Source organism: Cydia splendana, chromosome 20 (genome assembly GCF_910591565.1).
Source record: "Cydia splendana chromosome 20, ilCydSple1.2, whole genome shotgun sequence".
Taxonomy (NCBI): Eukaryota; Metazoa; Arthropoda; class Insecta; order Lepidoptera; family Tortricidae; genus Cydia; species Cydia splendana.
In genome coordinates this window covers 4,707,136-4,732,084 of record NC_085979.1, presented here as the reverse complement: position 1 = coordinate 4,732,084, position 24,949 = coordinate 4,707,136, and the positions used below count along the sequence as shown (strand labels likewise).

Below are 24,949 nucleotides of genomic sequence, written 5' to 3'. Positions count from 1 at the left end.
GGTCCCATAGTAAAATTTGCTCAATATAATCCCAAAACCTCCCTGGTAACGGGAATGCAGTTATTTTTTAGCATTAGAAAGAACATGAAAGAAGGTAAGCGATATAGACATGTCTTTTAATTGAAAAACGCTTTTTAAAAATCAGTAACTATTACTTATGAAAGCAGAAGAATATAAATGATCGTATTAGATTCATAATTGTTACATATTTGTCGTGACTTATTTTTAAAATGTGTTTTTCAATTAAAAGACACATCAAGATTGTTTACCTTATTTCTAATGCTAAAAAAACTAACTATAGAAGTAGATGCGGTAATACAGCGGGTTCATTCCACAGTTTAGCGCAGGCGAGGCAGGAAGTTGCCAACCATCTAAGGGCCAATACCGACGGACTGCAACCCGACTGCATTTAATTTGCATGAGAACTGCACGCCAACTGCAACGTTGGCATTTGGTTTGACTTGGTTGGGGTTAGGTTGGCCCTTAGTCCCACCATTATGACGATGAAATGTTTCAGAAACTTAATACAACTTTTATTTATTGAATTTTATGGTCGAACTCTTTATTCATCTACCAAAACGGATAATATCGGGACAAATAGGCCAGTTATACGCAACAAATTATGACAATGTTCACCGAGCACGCAACATTCGACACGCGAACGCGAATAAATGTGGACAATTGACAATTTGACCTACATGAAGACAGGGATGGGTCGAGTAGAGTAGGTAGCAAAGATATACACGGTGGCTAAAAAATAACTGCATTGCCGTTGCCAGAGAGGTTTTGGGATTATACTGAGCAACTTTTACTTTGGGATCAACCCCGAAATTCCGAAAAAAATAACATATACCCTCTCCCATAGAAAATGGACTAGCAAAATGTATGAAACCGCCAAATCTTTTTTCATCACACCAGCTCGAAAAGGCTTACTTTGCGCTTCAAAAACGGATAGCAAAGTTGCACTTTGCTATCAGTTTTACCTTATTCACATGTGAGGCAAAGTAATCAAATGCAAATTTTGAGTTGTTTTAGAATTGACTTTTAAATGATGATTTTGGATGATAAATATTTAATAACATTCATTTGAATTTGATTTTGTTTGATATTTTACATTTAATATTTGCTTCGGGTTGGTGTGGTGAAAAATTTTGTGTGTCACTCGGTGGCAAATTTTGTTTAACCCTCGTGCTTTGAAACCCTCGCAACGCTCAAGATTCCATTTTTCGAATCACTCGCTACGCTCGTGGTTCAATTTTGGAATCTTTCGTTTACTCGGGTATCAATATTAGCACGAGCGGTTAAACAACAACTTTCCCAAGTAACATTTTAGTCCTATAATTTTAGTTTTTATCGCTAAAAGCTTGTATAGACGTCGTATTAAGGTTTCAGAGGTGACCACCTGTCGTATAAAAGCGCTTGGCAACACCTTTTTGCTCTATAGGCTTATACAGCTAATATATTCTATAAACAATTGATGTAAAGGTTTATTTCATCATTTTATAGAGCCGTTATAGGCGTGTACTATAACAGGTTCAAATATAACCACTATAGAGCAATATTACTGTATAATAGTATTTGGAATCACTTTTATGCAACTAATTTGCGCTATTAAGGTTCCCTGCCAAGCCGCTATAGTTTTGTGTTTTAACAGTGACAAAAACCCAACTATACAACGATTTTAGGATATAGTGGCTTTAGAGATCACTGCTTTAGTTCATAGTACTTTAGTAGTTTGCGCTATTAAGGTTCCCTGCTAGCCGCTATAGTTTTGTGTTCTAACAGTGACAAAAACCCAGCTATACAACGATTTCAGGATATAGTGGCTTTAGAGATCACTGCTATAGTACATAATACTTTAGTAGTCATATGAACACTATTATAGAACTGTTTTGCTCTATAGTAGCGTTTTTGGGACATATTTATAGCGTGAAAAAGCGCTTTAGTAGTTTTTAAATCCCTATTATATCTCATCGCTGTAAACGTCACAATGACTCTTTTATATCACAAAACTGTTGTATAGTGGTTTTGTTTTTTCTTTTAAAAGACAACAGCGTTATAGTTGAGTTTTTATGTCTTTTATAAACCGAGTTAGATACATAAAGGTAGAAAACGACTACTTGTAAATGATAAATTTGATCTGTAATGGCTACTTATATTTTGCTTATATAAGTTCAGGCCTAAGCCACATAATGTGGTTCCGTACAAAATATTTTTATATTTTAATGAATTGATAAAAAAGACCCCAGTAATATTAGTGACTGTAGGTGAGATTTATCATCAATGATTTAATACAAGCATAAAATTGTGACGGTTTAGATATTTATCGACATCCATTATTAGCACATTTTTTTTACCAATCACACTGAAAAAGGAAACAACAGTAATGACTACATCTAAATAAAAAAAAAAATCCTATATCTTTCTAAAGAGTTTGTAGGTGTAACTGGGTCACAGCAAAATTCTTTTGGAACCCTAATTTTAATCATGATGGCGGTGAATATTTCGTCGTAAGTTCTATAGTTAGCCTATAAAAGCGTCGGATTTACTTCTTGGCTGTATAGTAGTAACTATGGTGAATATCATAATATTTTATTAAATTATTTTATTAAAAACATAAATAAATCGAGGGGGCATTTAAAATTCCTCATTAAACTAATACTATATTCTAACGGTAAAACTTCCGTCCCATATACTTTTTGCCCTAAGGACCGAATTATTCGACATCTAAATGGCGCATATTAATATAAAGTCTTTACTTATCACCATTTTACTTAGTACCGTTTTTGTGAAGTAAACACACAACAAAACCACTCACAACAGTTGATGGAAAACTTGATAGCAAATTTCGTAGTAAAGGAACTATGAATTCTACAATAGTATAAAAAAGCACTATAATACAATTTCAAATACTACTATAGTATAAAACAAGCACTATAATGGAATCTCAAATGCCACTATAGTATAAATTAACACTATAATGGCGTTACTGACAACAAATTAGCACAAAAGTGATCATCACATCACTTTTATAGACCTAAAACGTCACGACTGACACTGCCACAGGTCTACTATATCACTGAATGGCACATAAGATGCGCCATTTCGGCTTTATACAATCTTCTTTGGTCTTTTATAGGACCTTAGGTGGTATTTGGGAAACGTTCTATCGACTACTATAGAACCACAAATTGTTACTTGGGTTGCCCCCTTGTAAAACAAAAATAACTAAGTATTTCACATCACCTATTCGGAAAAGGGCTTTTTCTTCCCCGCTAGGAGGGAACAAAGTGGTACTTTTCCTCCCTGCTAGGGGGTATCAAAGTGGCACTTTTCTGTTCTAGGATACTGTTTTTGTTATTTTTTGCATTCTTTTTCTAGCTTGAATAATATTTTGAAACATAATTATTTGTGTCAACGTGTCAACACTAAGATTTTTTTATTTTCCTCATAGTTGATGTGAAAAGCAGTATGTGTCACACGTCACACGCTATCAAAATTATTTCGTCTTGGGCGTTAACACTTGAATCCCTCATTACGCACAGGATTCTACTTTAGAATCCATCGCTTCATTCAGGATTCAATGTACGCCCTTGACGGAAATATATCATTTTGATCCCTTGTAACACAAACTAAGACTATTTCGCGAAACAATGGAAAACAATTATGCACTACATGTATAGATACTGTAGCTACCCAAACTACACTATTTATCACGACTCCTTCACAACATAATACGTTTTCGTGACATTTCATAACATTTCACAGGAAATTGAAACACAAATACCAACCTACTGAACCAAATACCCCTAAAAGTTACAGACAAACCGAGAAAAATTTGCACTTATCAAAGGCTTTATTCGCTGGACATAAGATTTATTTTGGCTTGGCCTGTGGGGAAAAATAATTGTAAAACGTTAATTGCAGTACCCATTAACTTTAGGACAAAGTAATCTAGAATATCTAGATCAATCAAGGCATTAGGCATTGCATGTTTATTTTGACGGGAGACCAATTAATAATAAAGATAGTACAATCAACTGTAAAAATATGGGTGCACAAATCATCTCAAAAATATGTCCCATAGCTCTTATGTCAGCGAATTAAGAACTATGGGTCATATTTTTGAATAAGTTGGCTACACCCATATTTTTACAGTTGACTGTACATAATTTGAATAATACACAAAGATACTTGCTTGGTTTTTGGAAGAAAAGAAAATAACAATAAAGTCAAAAAACAGCTTTTTAAGAGTCCCCAGCAAGCTCGGCCGAATTTCACCTTCTCATACAAAAGGAGTTCCGTTCTCATTTTAAAACTACGTGTTGGATTGTAATGAAACTTTGCACATACAATGACATGAGGTGTAGATACACCTCACGCGACGAAATCGCGGAGTGAGCCACGCCTGGCTATATAAACTAATTACAGAACTAGATAGTTCTGTAATTAGTTTATATAGCCAGGCGTGGCTCACTCCGCGATTTCGTCGCGTCGCAACAAGTACATCCGTTCCACACCAATTTTGGTGGGTAGCCATAAGCCGCGCGTGGCGCTGTCGCCACCTAGCGGTCATCTGTCCTGAACCTGATCGTAACAAACTCGTTTTGTTAGAGAGCGAGTCTTCTGTACCTAGTACTATTATTTATTCTGTGATATAGCTCCAGTTTATAAAACAAACGAAATAGAGCTAAAACAAGTTTTGTATAAAAAAAATCGCTTTATTTTTTAACTATGGTATCTGAAGCTACATAAACTAATTACAGGACTAGATATACAGGTACAGGTAGGTAAGGTAGGATCACTCACGCTAGACCAGACCGGGCCCGGGCCGAGGCGTCCGACATGTCATTTTCTATGACTGATCGGTGATCACGTGGTGCTTTCCATAGAAAACGAAGCGCCGGAAGGTCCGGCCCGGCCCCGGCCCGGTCTAGCGTGAGTCATCCTTTATCCTATTGTAAGTAGAAAGTTTCAGAGCAATCTATTTCGTCATAGCGGGTAATCTAGTCGTGTAATAAGTGAATAAAACGCATGAATATAAGTCCGTTTTTATTCATAAAGTTAACAATTCAATCAACTTACAGACTAAGTACAGCCTTCAATCACAATCAAATTTTTTTATTCATTTATCACTTGTATTAGTATCTATCTTAAGATTAATTTTTTACTTTGTTTTTATTTCTCAGAACTAAAATTTTATTAGCATATAAGACTTTCAGATTTTAATATTCTTAATAAAAAAATCATAACAGATTTATATAAAAATAGTGTCACTCTAATGCTCTGGTTTCCTAGGATAGCAGTGCTGTCATATAGCGGCCGTCTCCATACAAATACTGCGACATTCATATTTAGCCGTATCATTTAGTATGGAGACGGCCGTTATGACTGCACCGCTATCCTAGGAAAACCGATCTTAAGGGTCTGCCAGGCTTCTTGGCAGAGTTGGGTTGGCAAGAGTAGTGCCGACAACCCACCACGCAAAATAGGCGTAATTATATGACGTAGAGTTGCGGAAACCAAGCCCGCGAATACCTATAAACTATATGTGACGTTATCTATGAAAAGGGACCTTATTGTCGATGGCGCTTACGCCGTTACTAACGATGCCCCGATATAAATACTATGCCGCGCGACGTTGTGCGGCGTAAGCGCCATCGACAATAAGGTCCCTTTTCATAGATAATGCCCCATATAGTGTCACTCTCGGAAAGAGACTCCCTAGTTTTGGAAGTTTTCAGGTCAACTGAATGGGGTTGACCGGTCGAAGTCAACATTTCAAAAGTAAAGTAAAGATAGGCCCTCTCATATAATTCCAAACGAACCATTTTAATTAACCCTTAACCAGGCTAAGGCGATATTTCCCACATACGGCATTTCAAGCATGTGTTTTATTTTAGAAAACTGACATTCGATTGTCATTTTTGAACTGTTAGCCTGGTAAAAGGTTAAGCAACACAGCGCCATCTGTTGTAAAGTACGCATACGTTTTCTCTTAGACTTTATACCTCTACTACTATTAAGTTAAGTAATACCTCTTTGACTTCTCTGCTGTAACAAATTATCTTTTCTTCTGAGATCGACATATCACACATTTCGAGTTTCACTTTGTAAAGTTAAATTCTTATAACTGAGCCAACAATTTAATAATATCAATATCACATCAAATGTTAGTAATCAAATAATTATGAAAAAAATATCATCTTAAACCTAAAGACTGAGAACACAGCTTCATAAAACACGTTATAGTTGTTATTAAAGACTTCAGTGTTTCACTTGACTTATATCGACCGGGATTTGAACCGAACACCACTTTGACACCCGCCACCCGCCCGCTATCATCAATTACCCGTGAACAAGATGCATATACAACATGAACAAGGATGAACAAGGTGGATATAGTATGAATTATCTCAGGTGATTTTTTCGGGCTCGGGCCCTAATCCGTTAAACAAAAGCCTTTGTTTCTTTCATGAGCGGTCTTCAGCACGTGCCGAAGTAACCAATGTCATTTAAAAAGCATCTATCGTGATAGTATTAAGGTTCAAATTCATGTGACAGTTCATTCAGAGAACAATTAGGGTGGTCTTGGTTTTGGAGATAACAAAACGTGTTATCTCCGAATGGGCTGTTTCATGAATTTGAACCATATAATTAGAATAGTAAGTTTGGTTTTTAAACGGGCTTGTTCCCGTTACTTATGTCGGGGCTATTAGCAGTAAGCAGTGTTACCACTGCATAAAGCCAACAGTACCTTTTGTTTAACAGATTAGGGCCCGAGCCCGAAAAAATCACCTGAGATATTTCATACTATAACTGCGCCGAAATATCGGGAGCTCGAAAACAATACAAAAGCAGGCGTGGCTCACTCCGCGATTTCGTCGCTTTGCAACAGGTAGCTACAAGTACATCCGTCCCACACCAATTTTGGTGGCTATCCATAAGCCGCGCGTGGCGCTGTCGCCACCTAGCGGTCATATCTGTCCTAATCATAACAGACGCGTTTTGTTAGAGAGTTAATCTTCTGTACCTAGTACTATTATTTATTCTGTGACAAAAGGTAATCACGGTTCATATCCCGGTCAGTATAAGTCTAATCTAACCGTGAATCATTCAAAACTTCAGTGTTTGTCTTATTCATCAATATTATATAAAAAATCAATTATCAGAATCCTCCTCTTTGCTACGATTCAACCAAGCTTCCAAATCCTCAACCCTATACTTGTCCATCGACTCATTAGGGTCCCTGGTCGTGAACTCCTGGTACATCTCCACAATCTTCTCCCTGTCTTTCTTGCCGAATGGCGTCGGCACTCGCAACGCGAGGTATTTCGCGATCACAGCGCGCGCGAGGTGGATATGATGGAGCGGACGGTGTTTAGATCTTTTTGGCGACTTCGACCAGGGGAATTTCGGGGCTAGACGACGGAGCACCCAAGCCTTGAGGCGCATAGGAGACCCTTTCAAGCGGTGCGCTCGTTCGCACTCCCAACAGATACGGAAAATTTCCTCGCTCGGCAAGCATAAAGCGTAGATCCATCTTACAGTTATGAACTTATGAAACCAAAGCTTCTTATCAGTACAAAGCAAATCTATGCACTCTTCGCATTTCAAGCATTTAGCAAATTTAGCTGCGATCCAGCCCGCTAAGAAACCGACCATGTTCTTTCTTATCGATAAGTCTATTTCTGTGTCCATCGCTTTGGAGTAATCACGGACTAATTTAGTCGCTCTTTCTTCTTCTGAAGTCTTTTTCATCTTCTTAAGCCTGTATTGGCCGGAGTACACGTCATCATAGGAGCGTTTTCCAGATGTTAACTTAATAGTGACCATCGGAGGAAACCTGTTTTGCAACGGCCAGTGTCCTAACGGGACACTTTTGTCAGAAAACTGCGGATTTTTTTCAAGATGTTGGAATAAATCTTTATAGAAACGTTGGAAACGTTCTCCAGATAAAGAGTCGGCGTCTAAATAGTCGTATGCTCTTAAATTGTTCACCAAATCTTCCGCTTGCACTTTGCACAGTCGCTGAGGATTTAAATATGTTATTCTCTTCTCCTTTTTGATCAGAGTAGTGTATAAATGCCTGAAACTCTCGATACAAATCAGAAATCCGATGAAACCACAGACTGGTTCCCCTTTGAGAAAGTATCGGTAGCCTTGGAGGCGTTTCCAGGCAAGATTTTCTCTATCCAAAGGCGATAACTTATTTTCTTCATTGGAAAATAAACGAAGCAGATATTTCTTCGCCGCATGCAATTGTAAGGCAATATTTCGCATTCTAGCAGTCACCCTTGAGTTAAGTATACTACACAGCATATTGATAAACGCTATATATCTCTTCGTCGGTTCAATATCTGTGAAAGTATCTGGTAGTAATTTTTCAGCAAGCTCCAATGCTGGAATCAGACTTTTACTGAAAGTCTCCGATGTGAGATCGATTTTCGCGATGTGAGTTTTCAGTTCGAAAAACTCTGGAGCCTCCAGATCTATGAAATCATCTGTAGGTAATCTCTTTAGCCTTCTTATTAAATTCCAGCGAATTTTTTTGCCTTCATCATCTTTCAAAACAACTTTGACTTTTAGTGTTTGACGCGCGCTTTTGAGAGCCAAGCAAGGGTCGATCCAAACAGCTACATCACGGTCACACGACGGGTGCTTAAAAGTAGTCTTTAAATTCCTTATATTATCAAAGGAACACCCAAGATACTCGGCGGGAGTAGGCGTCTCCAATGTGACCGCTACAACATCAGCTCCAGCCTCATTGCAATGTGTCAAACAGATCCTGATGTACTCCGCTTGCGTTTCAGCTGGGATGTTCCGCGCGAAAATGTAACCTATTGGCATCTTCCAGTCTTCGTCTAAACTTACTAACACAAAAACGTAGGTCAATACAGCTTTGTCGATAAAATTGAAGTATTCACCATGTCCATAGTCCACCTGGTCACAATATCTACCTTCGTTATTCAAGAATATATCAATAAGCATCAAGCTACATGTCTGTCGTTTCACTGAAGATTTTTCCTTCAAAATCTTAAAGGCTTTCTCCGACAGGCCCGGGTAATGATCATCCTTTAAATACCATGAATATAGGACTTTCAGCTCTGGTAGCGGAGTATTGTATGTTTCCAAGATATACTTGTAAGATGATGGCGAATAGAAGTTCAGGAAGAAAGCGAACTCTCTAAGATTGTCGTCTTCATAATCTTCGTCATCTGAATATTCTATGGCTGTACGAGTATTATTTTCATAATCGCGGTCTAACGAATCCACGAATGACCACAGATGTGTCGCATAGTCTTCTCCAAATTCATCAGAAATACGATCTTCTTCATCTTCTTTTGGAATGCGCTTTTCCTTTATTAACTTCTTTAGAATATACTTGAAACTTTTAGTTATTTTGCCAGTAGGTAAATTAGATTCAGTGTGAGAATTATCGGTTACAATTATGGAATTTTCTGCAGGCTTTGTTAAATCTATGTTTTGTTTGTTTATGCTTTGGCTTGCGTTGTTACTTATCTCTTTACTTTTGTCCTCTGTTTCTAAGTTATTTTCTCGCAAGAAATTGTTAGGTTCTTCATTTTCGTTAATAGAATTTTGATCTTCTTTGCTTCTTTCTTCAGTTTTCATTGAGTGTTGTTCATTTTCGTCTTTTATCGAATTATTATTTGCCTCTATTCTGTTGTCCTCTACTGGCGCTAAATTAATTTCTTGCAAAATGTCTTTACGCATATCTCCATTTTCGTTTTCAGAATTGTGATTCTCTTTGGCTTCTTCCCCAGGTTTCGTTAAGGCAACTTGGTTATCTGGGTCCTCGGTTGCATTAGTATTTGTCTCTATTCTTCTATCCTTTACTGGTACTAAATTATTATCTAGAAAATGATTGGCTTTCTCTACATACATATCTTCAACCTGCTCCTGACTCTCATCATTTTTCATAGGTTCTGTGGCAATACATTCTGATACAATAGACTTGTTACAATCTTTATTTGGTTCTTGAATTGTACTGTCTAAAGTTTTTTCAGATGATAGATTGTCATGAATTGCTTTCTGTTGTCCTTGATTTTCTTCTTTTTGATTCTCTTCACATGCTGGATTATCTTGCATCTTTTCTTCTACTTCTTCACATTCCATTCCACCAACTATATTTCCTTGTTCCTCTTCTAATAAAATGTTTTCTTCACTACATTGTTTTCTGCTTGTATCATCTAGTTCTAGAGAAACATTTGTATCATTCTTAGACAAATCACATGTCCCTTTTTTGAAGTTATCTACTTTCTCAATAGACTCTATATCTTTTGCAACTCTTATTTTATCTTTATCACATTCAACTTCACTTACATTACTAGTTTCTACAGTATCTTTATTTCCATCATTACCTTCTACCGCCTTATCTGTTACACCAGCGTTACTGTCATTATTTTCATCATCATCATTAGACTCTTCAGCTTCACAAAGATCCCTCATATACAAATCGTATGAGCTTGTTCGTGATCTTGGAATTTTAGGTATCAAGGATCTAAAGTTTTTCTCACATTTTTCTGCCTTCTCAGTATATTTTTCTTCAGAGATAGCCCCGTTTTCTTTCAGCATGAGTAGCAGCACCATATCAGGGGTGACTCGGTGTCCGCTGGCTGACTCTCCGTCGGATTCTGACTCTGTTCTCATGTTTACGCTGGAGTCGGTGTAGTAAGAGTCTGAATCTGATACTTCACTATCTTCTTCATCTTCACTCATGGCATTGTCCTGGAATATAATGTTAACAGTTAACAAAATATATTTACTAATTTTATAAACTGAAATATACAGTGTGGAAGGATAACTCGGGCCCTGGAGGGAAACTACCTTAAATCCTTAAGCTGGCTCATTTTACTTAAAGGAGACATTCCTTTATTTTTATAAAGAAACAAAACTGCATTCAAAGATTTTCTAAAACTCGCTTGCCTCGCCCGGGACTCGAACCGACTAATAATTCCAAAAAATAAAAACTCGCAATATTATTCTACTAGTCGATACAGTTAATGTTAATGATAACATTTCTCCAAGAAACATTAGGTCTGACACTCGTCTGTCGTACAAAATATCCATAAAATCTAATATTTAATACTCAAGATTTTTTTAGACAAGCCAAATTGAAGAAAGAAAGAAAAATACTTTAAATGCAGTTTTGTTTCTTTTTAAAAATAAAGGAATGTCTCCTTTAAGTAAAATGAGCCAGCTTAAGGATTTAAGGTAGTTTCCCTCCAGGGCCCGACTTATCTTTCCACACTGTATATCATGTACATAAGAAAAAGTGACCAAGTCACTGGTGGCCGAGGCGGGAATCGAACCCGCGTCTTCAGCTTACGCGACTAATGTCCTGACCACTATAATCCGGCCACTATGCCCGAATTCTCTGGTTTATGCTATCTTTGAAAGGCTAAAGGCCTTTGGCCAACTCTAAGGGGGAGCAGATATAACAAAAACATGGACATAGTGAAAGTTGTAAACTGAAAATAGATTGTTAAGTGGAAAATAAAGGTGTAATAAATAAAAGCGTTGACTCGACGATCATTGTTCCGATAGTCGTGTCAGCGAACGGTCTCATATCGAAGAGTCTCGACCAACACCTAGAGACTCTCGGTGGGTGGTTGGATTAAGGGTCAGATGCAGAAGGCGGTAATTTTGAACACGGCGCGTATAGTACGTCGGTGCCTGGCCCCGCTGCGGCGGCACCGTAGGTTAGATCTTTTATAATGTGTTTATATGTATTTTTTATTGTTTGTTATGTGTTTTTGTATTTTACTTTTATATTCATATTATAAATGACCTAGCCTAAGAAGAAAAATAAATAAAGGAAATAATAAGGGCGAGCAGTGTGTGCTTGCAGCTCCTATACGAATCCTTTTAGCCGGAGAGCTAGCCACGGAAATAGGTATGCAATTTATAGAGCAACGAAATCCCTCTAGTTAGTGTGCCATACTATCATTATTAATGAATTCGGGCGCCTGGCAGCTGTTCAGCGGTGGGTGCGGGAGTGGATGGGCAACAAAGGGGTTGTAAAATCAATTGAAGGTGTGCAATTTATAGAGCTCTTAGTTTGGTGTGATATAATAGCGAATTATGTATTTAATTCAAATATAACAATGCCAGGCGTTTTATTTGGGGGAAAAGTAGTGCCAGGTGATGAAAATACACAATCACTTGTGCGCCTGCAGGAAGATCACGAGCAAATTGCACTGTCTGTATGTCTTCTACTTTTTCCTAACACTTACCTAGGCGTGATCTTCCTGCAGGTGGTTGTGCATTTTCATCACCTGGCACTACTTTTCCCCCAAATAAAACGCCTGGCATTGTTATATTTGAATTAAATACATAATTAGCTATTATATCACACCAAACACAGAGCTCTATAAATTGCACACCTTCAATTGATTTTACAACCACTTTGTTGCTCATCCACTCCCACACCCACCGCTAAACAGCTGCCAAGCGCCCGGATTAATTAATAATGATAGTATGGCATACTAACTAGAGGGATTTCGTTGCTCTATAAATTGCATACCTGTTGCCGTGGCTAGCTCTTAGACCATTTACTGGATTACGGCAAAGCGAGAGAGATGATGCTGCCAACTATCCAACTAGAGCCCTGAGGGCCTACCGCGAACCATGTTCGACGTGTTGCCTCCCTGTCACACTTACGCACGAATTTACAAGTGCGACAGAGGCTAGGGCAGAGGCAAAGTTCGCGGTAGGCCCCCTGGACGGAGAAACATGGAGGAATGTCGGAGAGGCAAGCTGATGGACTTCTATGATATTTATAAGACCTATGTACCAACACAGCTTTGACAATAAAGAAATCTTATCTTATCTTATCTAGAGGCCTATGCCAGGGCAACCAGACGGAAAGGCTAGCAGTAATAGGGCCTAATGCGTACTCGTGACTTCATCCTTGGCGGACACATATTGCGCCCGGAGGAGTTAAAGTCTTTCGAGATCAAAAAGATCCTGGCAGCTGTTTGAAGCTGCAGGTTTGGATCGAGAGTTGTAGTAGGTGGCGATCACAATAGATCAGGAATGGTCGCAGTGATACATAGGAGTACAATAGAATAATAAAATAAAATAAAAATATTATGTATCCAATCTAGACGTGTGCGCCGATTATAAAATGATCGGCGGCGGCGTTTGCCAAAAAATCGGCGGCGGCGGCGTGTTTTCGGCGTGAAATCGGCGTGACCTTGACTTTTAGGTTCCTTAAGAAAAATCATTAAATTGTTGTTTTTCTTGAAAATTTGATCAATTCAGGTTGCTGGTAAGTGAATTACATAATCTACGTATAGTTATGAATACGCTGTGAGTAAAATAGAGTTTGTAAATTAATATAGGATAGGTATAATAACTTGATTTCCCTAGTAACTGGCTTGCTGTAAGCGGTCAGCTGGCCCCAATGACCTACGATCCGATCTGTAACTCTCCGTTTTTTTATGCTTTCCATAAGTTATCGTATTAAAATGACGTACTTTAACAAAATAGAATATCAGATATCCTTGAAATTTGCTAGACATACGACGGACTGCTATTATGTCTTCCCTTTAATGGTTTTCCTGTCGTACAACCTACAAGCACCAGGCTCATTGAGATGTATCTTCTTCTCTCTGGTTTTTTCATTGCTTTTTTGCTTTTGAGCATTGCTGAGGATCACGACATGTAATTTGTCTCCATTTCGTGCGGTCATAAGCCGTGTGGACTGCACATCTGTACACTTCTTCACAACGTTTGACCATCTCACACATGCTCCTCTCCGAGCATGTTTGCCATTCGCCATTCATTCATTCATTCATCCATTCATGCGTTGGAAACCGCATAATAATTATGTCCGAAGAATCTAAGGGCTCGCCCATGGAGAGCCGAGTGGCAATATTCTCTCTAAGAATTAAGGGGTTTGTTCTTCTAGCTGTCCTAGGTAGAAGCAGCAGTCTTCGTCAACATCACATCTCAAAAGTACCTTTGCACGGCACACTTTTTGAGGCTCCACTCCACTTTGCGGCACCATACTGGAATATTGAAAAGACGAGAACTCGTACCAAGCGCACTTTACATAGTTGCACGTCGAATACCTCTGTTCTTCCAGATCTTGTCCAAGTTAGCCATAGTACTCTTAGCCATGCCAGCTCTGCGGCGTAACTCGGCGGTGCAACCACCGGCACTGGTTATCATCCCAACATATACTAGCTAGCTTTTCTGTAATCGCCGTGTGCGTCGGTAACTGGGAGCATGTTTGCTCTGTTTACTACCATTACTTTGGTCTTGAAATGGTTGATATTAAGACCTCTCTAGAATTTTCATCTTCAGTTTTCATCAAAAGAGCCGCCATTTCGATGTTTTTCATTCAAAAATTCAAGTGAATTCACAATGAATAGGAAAACTTACTTCATATATCGCTCCCTCATCTTTCTCGACGCTGAATACTGACGATTACTCAGTTTAAAGTAACTTTAATTCTGTTTCATTCTATAAATAATTGGTATAAATTTGACAACTGTTACAATATAATGAAAAAAATCCAGATTGTAATCCAAAAACCAAGTTGGAATAACTAATTAACAACACTCAAGGACACGCCGATTTCACGCCGATCATTTATCGGCGGCGGCGGCGTGGCAAAGAAGCCCGGCGGCGGCGGCGCGCCGGCGCGGCGCACACGTCTATTCCAATCTATAAAGTTCTCTGTAAACTATCCAGGGGTGCGGAACTCCTCCCTTCGGGCAAACTCGGCTCCGCTCGGCTCAGCTTTGCTCCTAGCAATTATTAGGGTTGACACAATTTGACGTCCCTTTGCGTGCACGACCACAGATAAGATAATGGCTTGAATTTTGACAACCCTAAATAGCCGAAAGGGATAGTGCACTACATTAGAAAGGGATAGCATGATTCGTCCCTGAATCGCTGTCAAACTTTGGTTTTGTAGGAAGTGTCCTTTCTGTACGTTAGTACTATTATTTATTCTGTGCCATTAGTCTGTATCTTTATGTATTTAAATAAAAGTAAACAAAATCTACCCTCAAACGGCTCCTTAAGCCAGTTGAGGGTAAATGAAAACATTACACGATCAAATAATTTAGGTTGAAGTCAGGTCGTTCATTGACTGATCCAGGCGATTTTGTATTTGGTTGGTTAACCAGTAAATGTTATAACTACCCGAAAATGTACAAATTGTTTGTTTACTTTTATTTAAATACCGAAAGATACAGACAGAGTAATAGTGATCCATACTAATATTATAAAGGCGAAAGTGTGTCTGTCTGTCTGTTACCTCTTCACGCTTAAGCCGCTGAACGGATTTAGTTGAAATTTGGTATAGAGATAGTTTGAGTCCCGGGGAAAGACATAGGATAGTTTTTATATCGGAAATCATCACTGAAGAGAGTGCAAAGGGGGGTGGAATTGAAAGAGTTAATGAATTGCCTAATAATTGAAGTAAGCAATGCGCGAATTGAATGATTGCTATTAGCATTATACAGGCGCTATACCTACTTTACCTGCTGTCATTAATTCCATGCAGACGAAGTCGCGGGCAAAAGCTAGTAATTTATAACAACAGCTGCCTCAGTGAAACGGCAGATCTTTCAAATGGTTCAGCTTTGTTTTTTTTTATGTTACTTACTTCTTCAGCTTCATTGTCCACTTCATTTCCGTCTTCAATCGGTTGGCACTCCGGGGCCGGGTACTTGCACATGGTGATGCTCTGATAGTGTTCCTGGAATTTACAACAAACTGCATTAAATATAAGATCAAAACTTGCCTTGTCAGAGAATGCTAGTTTGTCTCAAAGAGAATATTAACCCTTAAATGCATGAATTTTTCTTTTTGCCCGAAATTAATATATGTGTTAGGGGTCATCCATTAATTACGTCACACGTTTAGGGGGAGGGAGGGGGTCAAGAAAATGTGACATATTGTGACATGGGGGAGGGGGGAGACACAAACTTTGTGACGTCACTTTAACTTCATCAGTAACCGAAATTTTTTTTTTAATTATTTTATTCGCTGTACATTTAAATAACAAGTTTTTAAAACGATAATCGTTTTTATTCTTTTAATTTTCTTTCCTAAGCAGTTTTGGGTTATAAAATTACTAATATTTATATCGTCAAAAATATTTTGATAAAATATTAATAATACTTAGGTACTTACTTAATTCGATTTGGCGATTTCGTAGAAAAAATGTGACGTCACACTAGGGGGGAGGGGTTTGCCAAATGTGACCAAATGTGACAAGGGGGGGGGAGGGGTCAAAAAACCTAGAAATTCGTGTGACGTAATTAATGGATGACCCCTTATGTAATTGTTTGCTGATTATGGGAAAAATGGTAAAAATATTATAACATCGATTTTCACTGTGAAATCAGTGTTAGAAGTTGCATAGGCTAAATCATATTTATGTAAATATATAATTATCAGGAAGAGATATATGAAAAATCTTACTACCATCAGAAAGATACACTATTTTAGATACACCTATGATAAAGTTAAAAAAAAAAACGTCCAAAATCACATACTAAGAATCATCAAACTCTGGATATTTTCAAATTTTCCGACATTTCGTCTTAAAACGAATGTAATTTTTATAAATTAAAATATTTCGTTAATTTAAGTAAAAAATCGGAAAACGGATTGGTTTTACTATTGAAATAATATATAGGAATAAATAGATTTTATCTAATTATGTATAAAATTAGATATTTTTGTAATGTACGCTGCATCATACACCATGCATTTAAGGGTTAAGAGTATTAATTAACCTCGTGCCTCCTAATGTACATTAGGATGTACACTCAGTTTCGATGGAATGTCAACCTTAATTAAAAACAAAGTAGGTAGCATTTCTTTTATTTCATATAATTTTTGAACAGATGAAATTCAACCCAATTGAAAATACAACAAGATTCTAACTTGCTTGGCTATAATTTTGTATGGTGGGCGGCACGAGGTTAAAAACTTTAACAAGGCATTGCTTATTAACTGTAGAACTTGAAAGAGTGGCAAGATAACCTGCTGCTGTCCCGTGGAAAACTCTTACTCATGGTTTCTGTCATATATTCTACATACAAATCTGAACCTCGATGTAATCTGAACTGCCAAGTGACCCCTTTTGAGAGACGCCTTTGCTTGGTCAATAAATAGAACCCGACAGACTAAATTAGATTAATTATTACAAAGCATAAAGATTTCGCATTTCATATCACAATTATGTAGTGTTAAGTTTCTTTGTTTTTGTAATTTTGGAGTCTTATAAAAAAAAACTTTTTCAGAATATGCTTATGTTTTATGTCTAACATGCTAGTGGTAGTAGCGGTGAGAGCGTGCGACTTTCAATCCGGAGGTCGCGGATTCAAACCCCGGCTCGTACCAATGAGTTTTTCAGAACTTATGTGCGAAATATCATTTGATATTTACCAGTCGCGTTTCGGTGAAGGAAAACATCCTGAAGAAACCGGAGTAATCCCAATAAGGCCTAGTTTACCCTCTGGGTTGGAAGGTCAGATGGCAGTCGATTTCGTAAAAACTAGTGCCTACGTCAATTCTTGGGATTAGTTGCCAAGCGGACCCCAGGCTCACATGAGCCGTGGCCAAATGCCGGGATAACGCGAGGAAGAAGATACTATATAACCTACGTTGCAGTTGGCGCGCAGTTCCCTTACAAACTGCAGTCCGTCTGTATCTGTATCGGCCCTTAGTCGCATCTACAATCTGCACTGCAACCCCGAAACCATGGTCGTAAGCTCAAACTCAAAAGGTACCTAATTGATATGGTCTTTATAGAATATGAATGCCTTGAATTTCTTGGAAATGGGAAATGGTACATGTTTGGAGGGAAAAGAAAAATTGGAAAACCAAAAAGACTTACTTACGATTTCAGTGTGTTGTATCTTAAATTATAATACCAATAATTGTTGTGGAGCTTTGGTTATCATTGCTTACGGACTTTACGGAGTTCACTGTTTAGGAGTGTAAGCAAATTAACTTTTATTAGATAAACCGGCAAATACAAAGCAACTCAAGAAACGAAATGTCAAAATAACGAAAAGAAACGTTTTTTTTCGTCCTTCTGGACAGGCTAAGACCAAAGGCCATACTGCCTCGCTCGTCTTCGGTAACAAAAAGAAACGGAAAATCGTAATCGGTCTCTATCCCTGGAGTGATAGAGAGACAGATAGAAAAAATAAGGAAAAAATCGATAATCTCTGGCCTGCGAGTCGGATCGTACGTTATTATTTAAATGTTTTGCCCAAAGAGTATAGTCAGTGGGTTTTGCCTATGATTATGCTATGATTTCAATTTATTATATTGCTAGGTTGCTTGGCTGTTCTATCATCCATTTTTTTCTGACTTCTGATCACTAGTTGAGCGAGGGTTTGTTTATGGCATAGTTAAGTTAAGTTCGTTTAGTTTATGGCCATGTTTTGACATTCCATTTCGTTTCTTGTCTTGCTTTGTATTGTAGGGGAGACCGGGGACAATAGAAACAATTTTCCTTTAACCGCCTGTAACCGTTATATTTTTATGAGTAGAAAGATGTATGCCCAAAATATTTCAAGGTTAGTTATCTGGTTCCTAAATGAAACGTATTTGCATGGTCTATAATCCATAGTTTTTTGACAATCGTTTAATAAAGAGAACGGGGCAGCATGGTTCAATTGACCTCACATGACTGTCAATTGAAACACTATGCAAGGTCAATTGAAACACTCGAATATCTTCGGCACAATGAAAGTACTTATATCTGTTTTAATCTTTTTCATCACTACCTCTGCATACAATGAGCTCATCAAAAGTTCGCAAGCATAAAATAAATATTTCTCAATTTATGGGCATCTGAACATCTCGATAAATACACGCGGAAAAAAAAAATAAGTATACGACTTTCAGTTTTCTTTGTTGCTGCTACCTTATACATTTATCTTAACCAAAGTAGTTTTAATGCAATTATAAAATATAACGATAAAAGCATAATCGAGAATCGCAGAAAAAAGCATAATCATGTTTCACACAAAAGTGCTTGTTTCAACTATAACAATGTTTCAATCACAACCATTCCGTGTACCTACCCTCTGACAACGAGTGTTGCAAACGTCGGGATGTAAAATGAAATAATAGACGCAATAAAATAATCAGTTTAAATTGTTTTATTTGCTTTCGGTATCTCGCAACCAGGTGTTGGAACAATATTCCTCCTCCTATTCGTGTTATGAAAATTAAGAATAGTTTCAAATTTCACTTCAAAAAATACCTTTTAGAGAAACAAAGTTTGGGAATCCCTCACGGTTACCTGGTTGCTGACTACCGAATCTAGTCTTAGTAATTAAAATAATTAAAATAATAATTTGCTCTAAATCACACTTGACACTACATACATTACATGCTAACCACACTCACACTTCTACATCACAACTATGTGCACACATTTTAAATTGTCATTAGTTAAGTTATTTATTGGTAATTTGGTAAGTAAAATCTTTTCATTATTTCATATTTTTCACTGATTTTATTGGCGTGATCTGGTTCTGGCAGAATATCAGTGCCTCTCCCATAATAGGGTGAAGCGTAATACTGAGCCAGAACCATTTTGTTTTGCTGCGACGCACACAACATTCCTTCTGTGTGAATCAATATTTATACGTATATTTATTTCTTATTCTATTTTTGTAAAAATCTGTCTTACTCTTATTTGTGCTTGTATTTTCTGTTTTTTCTAAATATTGATTGTTATTTTTTTGTTCTTTTTTCTGTCATTTTTGTATTTGATTATTCTGTGTGTATTGTGGCAAACAAATAAACAGATTATCTATCTATCTATCTATCTATCTTATTTAAAAAAACATGGTGATATGCCAAATAAAAAAAAATCCTAAACTCTATAAAACAAATAACTATTACGTAAGGTTTGTCACCGACTTTAAAACGTGATCAAAATGTAATCTGTACCTACATGAACGGATTATTTTTGGTTTATCAGTTTTTATTTAAGGGCGTTATTTTTTAAATTTGATTTTATCTGTTTCATTATTTTTTTATTTAAAATATTATTTTTTTTGCTTTCATCATTGGCTTATCGTCACAATCACCAAAACATAAGGGTCAAACAGAGATCCTCCTATTTTTTAAATTTGTTATATACACAAAAACCTTCGCCAGAATGTAACAAAATACTTTTCTGAATACCGCATCAAAATCGGTTTAGCCGAACGCGAGATATCGAGAACAAACAAACATACATAGAAACATACGGGTCAAACTGAGAACTTCATTTATTATTAAGTCTGTTAAAAACAAATGTTCACATAAAAAAACTGCAGATTTCTAAAAAAAACTTCGTAGATCCACAATTTATCAACTAGGTCAAAAACTAGGTACATAAATAATAGTGAACATCAATAGAACAAACATGTGCATCCAATACAGAACCTCCTTATATTTTGAAGTCGGCTACTTTTGGGGACGATTAAAACGCGAGGACGATTGAAACGTTTCAATCGTCCACAAGCAAGTTGTTTCTATCGTCCCCACACCTCGTTTTTCACTTCGAGGTCAAATATTATATATAAAAAAGACTCGAACGCTGATCAATGGCCATTAAAAACATTCGTTTATTCCTAACTCGAACACCAAAATAATTAGATTAGTCAAAATACAAGAGTAAACGAAGTTATAAGAAAATTTACGAGAGCGCAAGTTCTTACTTTTTACCGCGAAAAACTTGTTTAGCTCGTGGACACCCCTGTCTCGCACCGTCGCTCGAGACCTACAGTACGGTTACCATCAGTTTGTCACTGACATAAACGCCGTCGAGAACGTAATTTACTTTCTATACATCTCGCTCGCACTCGCATATTAGTGCAAACGGGATGTATAGAAAGTAAATTACGTTCTCGACGGCGTTTATTTCAGTGACAAACTGATGGTAACCGTACTGGTCAAGAATTGAAACTTGGCCGACCGCGTGTACCGAGTGTTGCGTCAGACGCGTAGGTATTATAGTTTTCGAGAAATTTGACTTGTTTCAATCATGACGTGTTTCTATTGTCCCCGGTCTACCCTATTTGCTAGTTTATCAAATTTATTTAGTAAATATTACTAATTTGCTAAAAAAACTCTGTCTAAGTCTCAACAGTGAACTACGTTAGCGACTATAACCAAAGCACCACCACAATTATTGCTATTAAAAATCTAAGATATAACATTCAGATCGTACCTAAGTAAAATATTATATTATTTTCACAAACACTTGCCGCAGTTTCTTTAGTCATAGTTGTAGTATTGGTTATTTGACTTGACCTTCTAAATACTGAGATTTTAACACATTCAGTGCCGAAAACCCAACTATCGGGTATTTTATGATTTCGTTCCCAGGCCGGACGACCGGATAGTCGGGACCGTGGTACTACTGCTTTATATTATGAAATTGTTGTGGCCTGGCGCGGATTTCTTGTTTGGCTGGGTGGCAATGAATGTGTTAAAGTGTGGTTTGAAATAAGTAATCATTATTTTCTACTTGTAACCGAGACTGGTTAGGCCCTAGAAAACGCCATTTTCTTTTATAATGATACAACCCCCCTTTCTGGTTATTATAAATAAATATTATACGACATTCTTACACAGATTGACCAATTCCCACAGTAAGCTCAAGAAGGCTTGTGTTGTGGGTACTCAGACAATAATATATAATGATATATATAATATATAAATACTTAAATACATATAAAACAACTATGACTCAGGAACAAATATCTGTGTCATCACACAAATGAATGCCCTTACTGGGATTCGAACCCAGGACCATATTGGCTTCACAGGCAGAGTCACTATCCACTAGGCCAGACTGGTTATTACCAACACAAGGCTTAGTACTTTCCACATTGCCCGATTTTCTGCCTTTCTAGGAGTATTACAGCCAGCATAACCATACCTCTTTGTTTGCTATTACTATTAAGTCAGGGGTCAGAAAACCGCGGCTCGCAAGCCGCTTGCGGCTCTTGAAGGCACCCAAACTAAAGTTTACCAACCCCTGTATTGACCTCTCAACTTCAACAAGTTTGCAATACAGTATTTTCAGGACTTGACTAACAAGTTAGCAGTATATTGTTGAGTTTTACAGATTCGATTAAGGTAGCTGCCATACATGGCATAAGCGTTACGTAAGCGACCTGCCGACCGGTCTGGCCTAGTAGGTACAGACCCTGCCTGTGAAGCCCATCTGCTGATTCGGCCATCGGGATTCAAATCCTGGATTGGAATCCCGGTAAGGCCATTTATTTGTGTGATGAACATAAATATTTGTTCCTGAGGCATGGAGTGTTTTCTATGTAGGGGGAAGCGGGGCAGCTTGGTACACCTTTTTTTGAAATTCATTTTAGGCCCCAAAATTAACTCAAAATACATTATTTTTGTACTTAGTAGATGACAAATTTACTAAGGTATAGAAAGTATATCTTTTCTTGTGAAATTTATGGCCAGTAAAAGAGATATATGTATTTTAACAAAAAATGGGATTTATTCAATTTTGCCCCACCTGCAGGGCACTTTGATACATTACATGGGACACTTTGATACTTCATTTTGGGGTACTTTGGCTCGTGAATCAAAGTGCCCCGTAAGTGTTTCATACTGCCCCGCAGAGCACACGTTACAGATCAACTCAGTTAGCTGACCAGTAATGAACTTTTAAAACATTATAAAACGTCTATTAAGTGCGGTGATATTAGAACATACTACAGTTATTAAGCAGGTGCACTCAAACTACAAAAAAAAAGCTTTTAATGAAATCAGTGTCAGTTTTTGACAAAAAGCTACAAAATCAAAATCAAAATCAAAAATATACTTTATTCATGTAGGCCTAGCAACAAGCTCTTATGAATCGTAATTAATCTTAATCTAATTATCAGAGCAATTTATTGATGTTAATATTATTCCATAATAAAATTGGATTATTATACATATCAAATTTAACACTAAGAATTTCACAAAAGAATCGTCAAACATTAAAAAGATTGTATAAAAAAATACTAGTCTAGAATTTCTAGAATAAAATCTAAATGTCAAAAAAAAGCATAAGTAACAAAAGAAGTAGATAGTATTACATCGGAATATCCATTTCCTCATCAATAATCAAATGTACCTAATAAATAAATAATCATTTCGAATAACAATTAATCCCACGTTGTAATATCATTCATGTAGTCTTGTGTGGTATAATAAGCTTTAGAAATAAGTTTACGCTTTACATAATTCTTAAATTTATTAATAGATAATTCAGTAATATGGTTTGGAAGTTTATTATAAAATCTTACACAATTACCCATGAATGATTTTTTAATTTTATGGAGCCGAGTGAAGGGCACTGCGAGCTTATGTTTATTTCTAGTATTAATATTATGAATTTCACAATTTTTCCTAAAATTTACAATATTTTTATGTACATACAGAATATTCTCATAAATGTATTGACAGTGCACTGTCATTATGTCAATTTCCTTAAATTTATCTCTAAGTGAGTCTCTACGGTTCATTTTGTATATTGCTCGAATAGCCCTCTTCTGCAGAACAAAAATGGTATTTATCTCTGAAGCACCGCCCCACAGTAAAATACCATATGCCATAATGCTATGGAAGTAACTAAAATATACTAATCGAGCTGTTTTCACGTCAGTTAACTGACGGATTTTGCTCACTGCAAAAGCTGCAGAGCTCAGTCTATTCGAAAGAGTAGCAATATGGACCCCACTGGAGTTTAGAATCTAAAGTTATACCAAGAAAAACTGTACTATCAACTAATTCCAATTCCTCATCCTTCACAATGACACTTGTTTGCACATGCCTTACGTTACTACTAGTGACAAACTTAATACATTTAGTCTTTTTCTCATTTAACAATAAATTATTAACATTGAACCAATTTACTACTTTTGAAATGGCATTGTTTACATCATTGTAAGCTTGTTGCTGTCGTTTGACTTTGAAAATAAGTGAGGTGTCGTCTGCAAACAATACTATATCATGGTGGGTCTTAACAAGGAATGGCAAGTCATTTATGTAGATAAGGAACAGGAAAGGCCCCAATATTGACCCCTGTGGTACACCCATAGAGACCAATGACCCAGGTGATCGCTGTCCATTCACATCGACCCTTTGTATTCTACCATTTAAGTAGGACTTAAGTAAATTCAGTGCCGATCCTCTAACTCCGTAATAATGAAGTTTCCTGATTAATGTTTCATGACAAACACAGTCGAAGGCCTTAGATAAATCACAGAAGACACCTAAAGCATCTCGTGACTCCTCCCAGGCATCGAAAATATGCTTAATTAGCTCAACACCGGCATCGGTTGTTGAGCGACTTCGTGTAAAACCAAACTGCTTATTATGCATCAAATTATTAACGTTAAAATGTCGTACTAATTGAGAAAGAACTAATTTTTCAAAAATCTTGCTAAATGTTGGTAGCACAGATATCGGTCTAAAGTTAGTGGGGTCAGAGCTGCTACCAGATTTAAATAAAGGAATTACTTTACTATGTTTCATTAGATCAGGAAACTCGCCGCAATCAACACTGTTGTTAAATATAACTACCAAGTCAGGCGCTACAATTTCAACTAAGGATTTGACAGCATGGACAGAGACTCCCCAGAGGTCATTAGTTTTTTTGACATTAATTGATTTAAACGCCTTTATTACATCTGAGGTACAAACATGTTCAAAATGAAGGTCTCCACAACACTCTGGAGCGTTATGTTTTAATAATGTAACAGCAGATGAGGGTGATGAATTTAAATCCTTAGTTGTGGATACTGGTACCTCGGTGAAAAATTTTTCAAATTCTGTAGCTACTTCTAAATTGGAATCTATAATTTTGTTATCAATGTTTAGTTTAAGCTCTTTAATTGTGTGTTTAGAGCGACCAGTCTCCACA

At 37.1% G+C, this 24,949-nt stretch overlaps 2 protein-coding genes across 2 annotated transcripts in view; both read right to left on the bottom strand.

Annotated features, from left to right (window-relative positions):
• The window catches only part of LOC134800796 (tubulin beta-1 chain-like), a 110,146-nt gene that overhangs the window by 39,760 nt on the left and 45,437 nt on the right, over positions 1-24,949 (bottom strand). The gene's annotated exons all lie outside the window — the stretch shown is intronic.
• LOC134800695 (uncharacterized) lies at positions 5,550-15,718 on the bottom strand. Its single transcript, XM_063773191.1, has 2 exons — positions 15,647-15,718; positions 5,550-10,749 (listed from the first exon to the last, which is right to left on the bottom strand). The coding sequence occupies exons 1-2, from the start codon at positions 15,716-15,718 to the stop codon at positions 7,162-7,164; spliced, it is 3,660 nt and encodes a 1,219-aa protein (XP_063629261.1). The 3' UTR covers positions 5,550-7,161.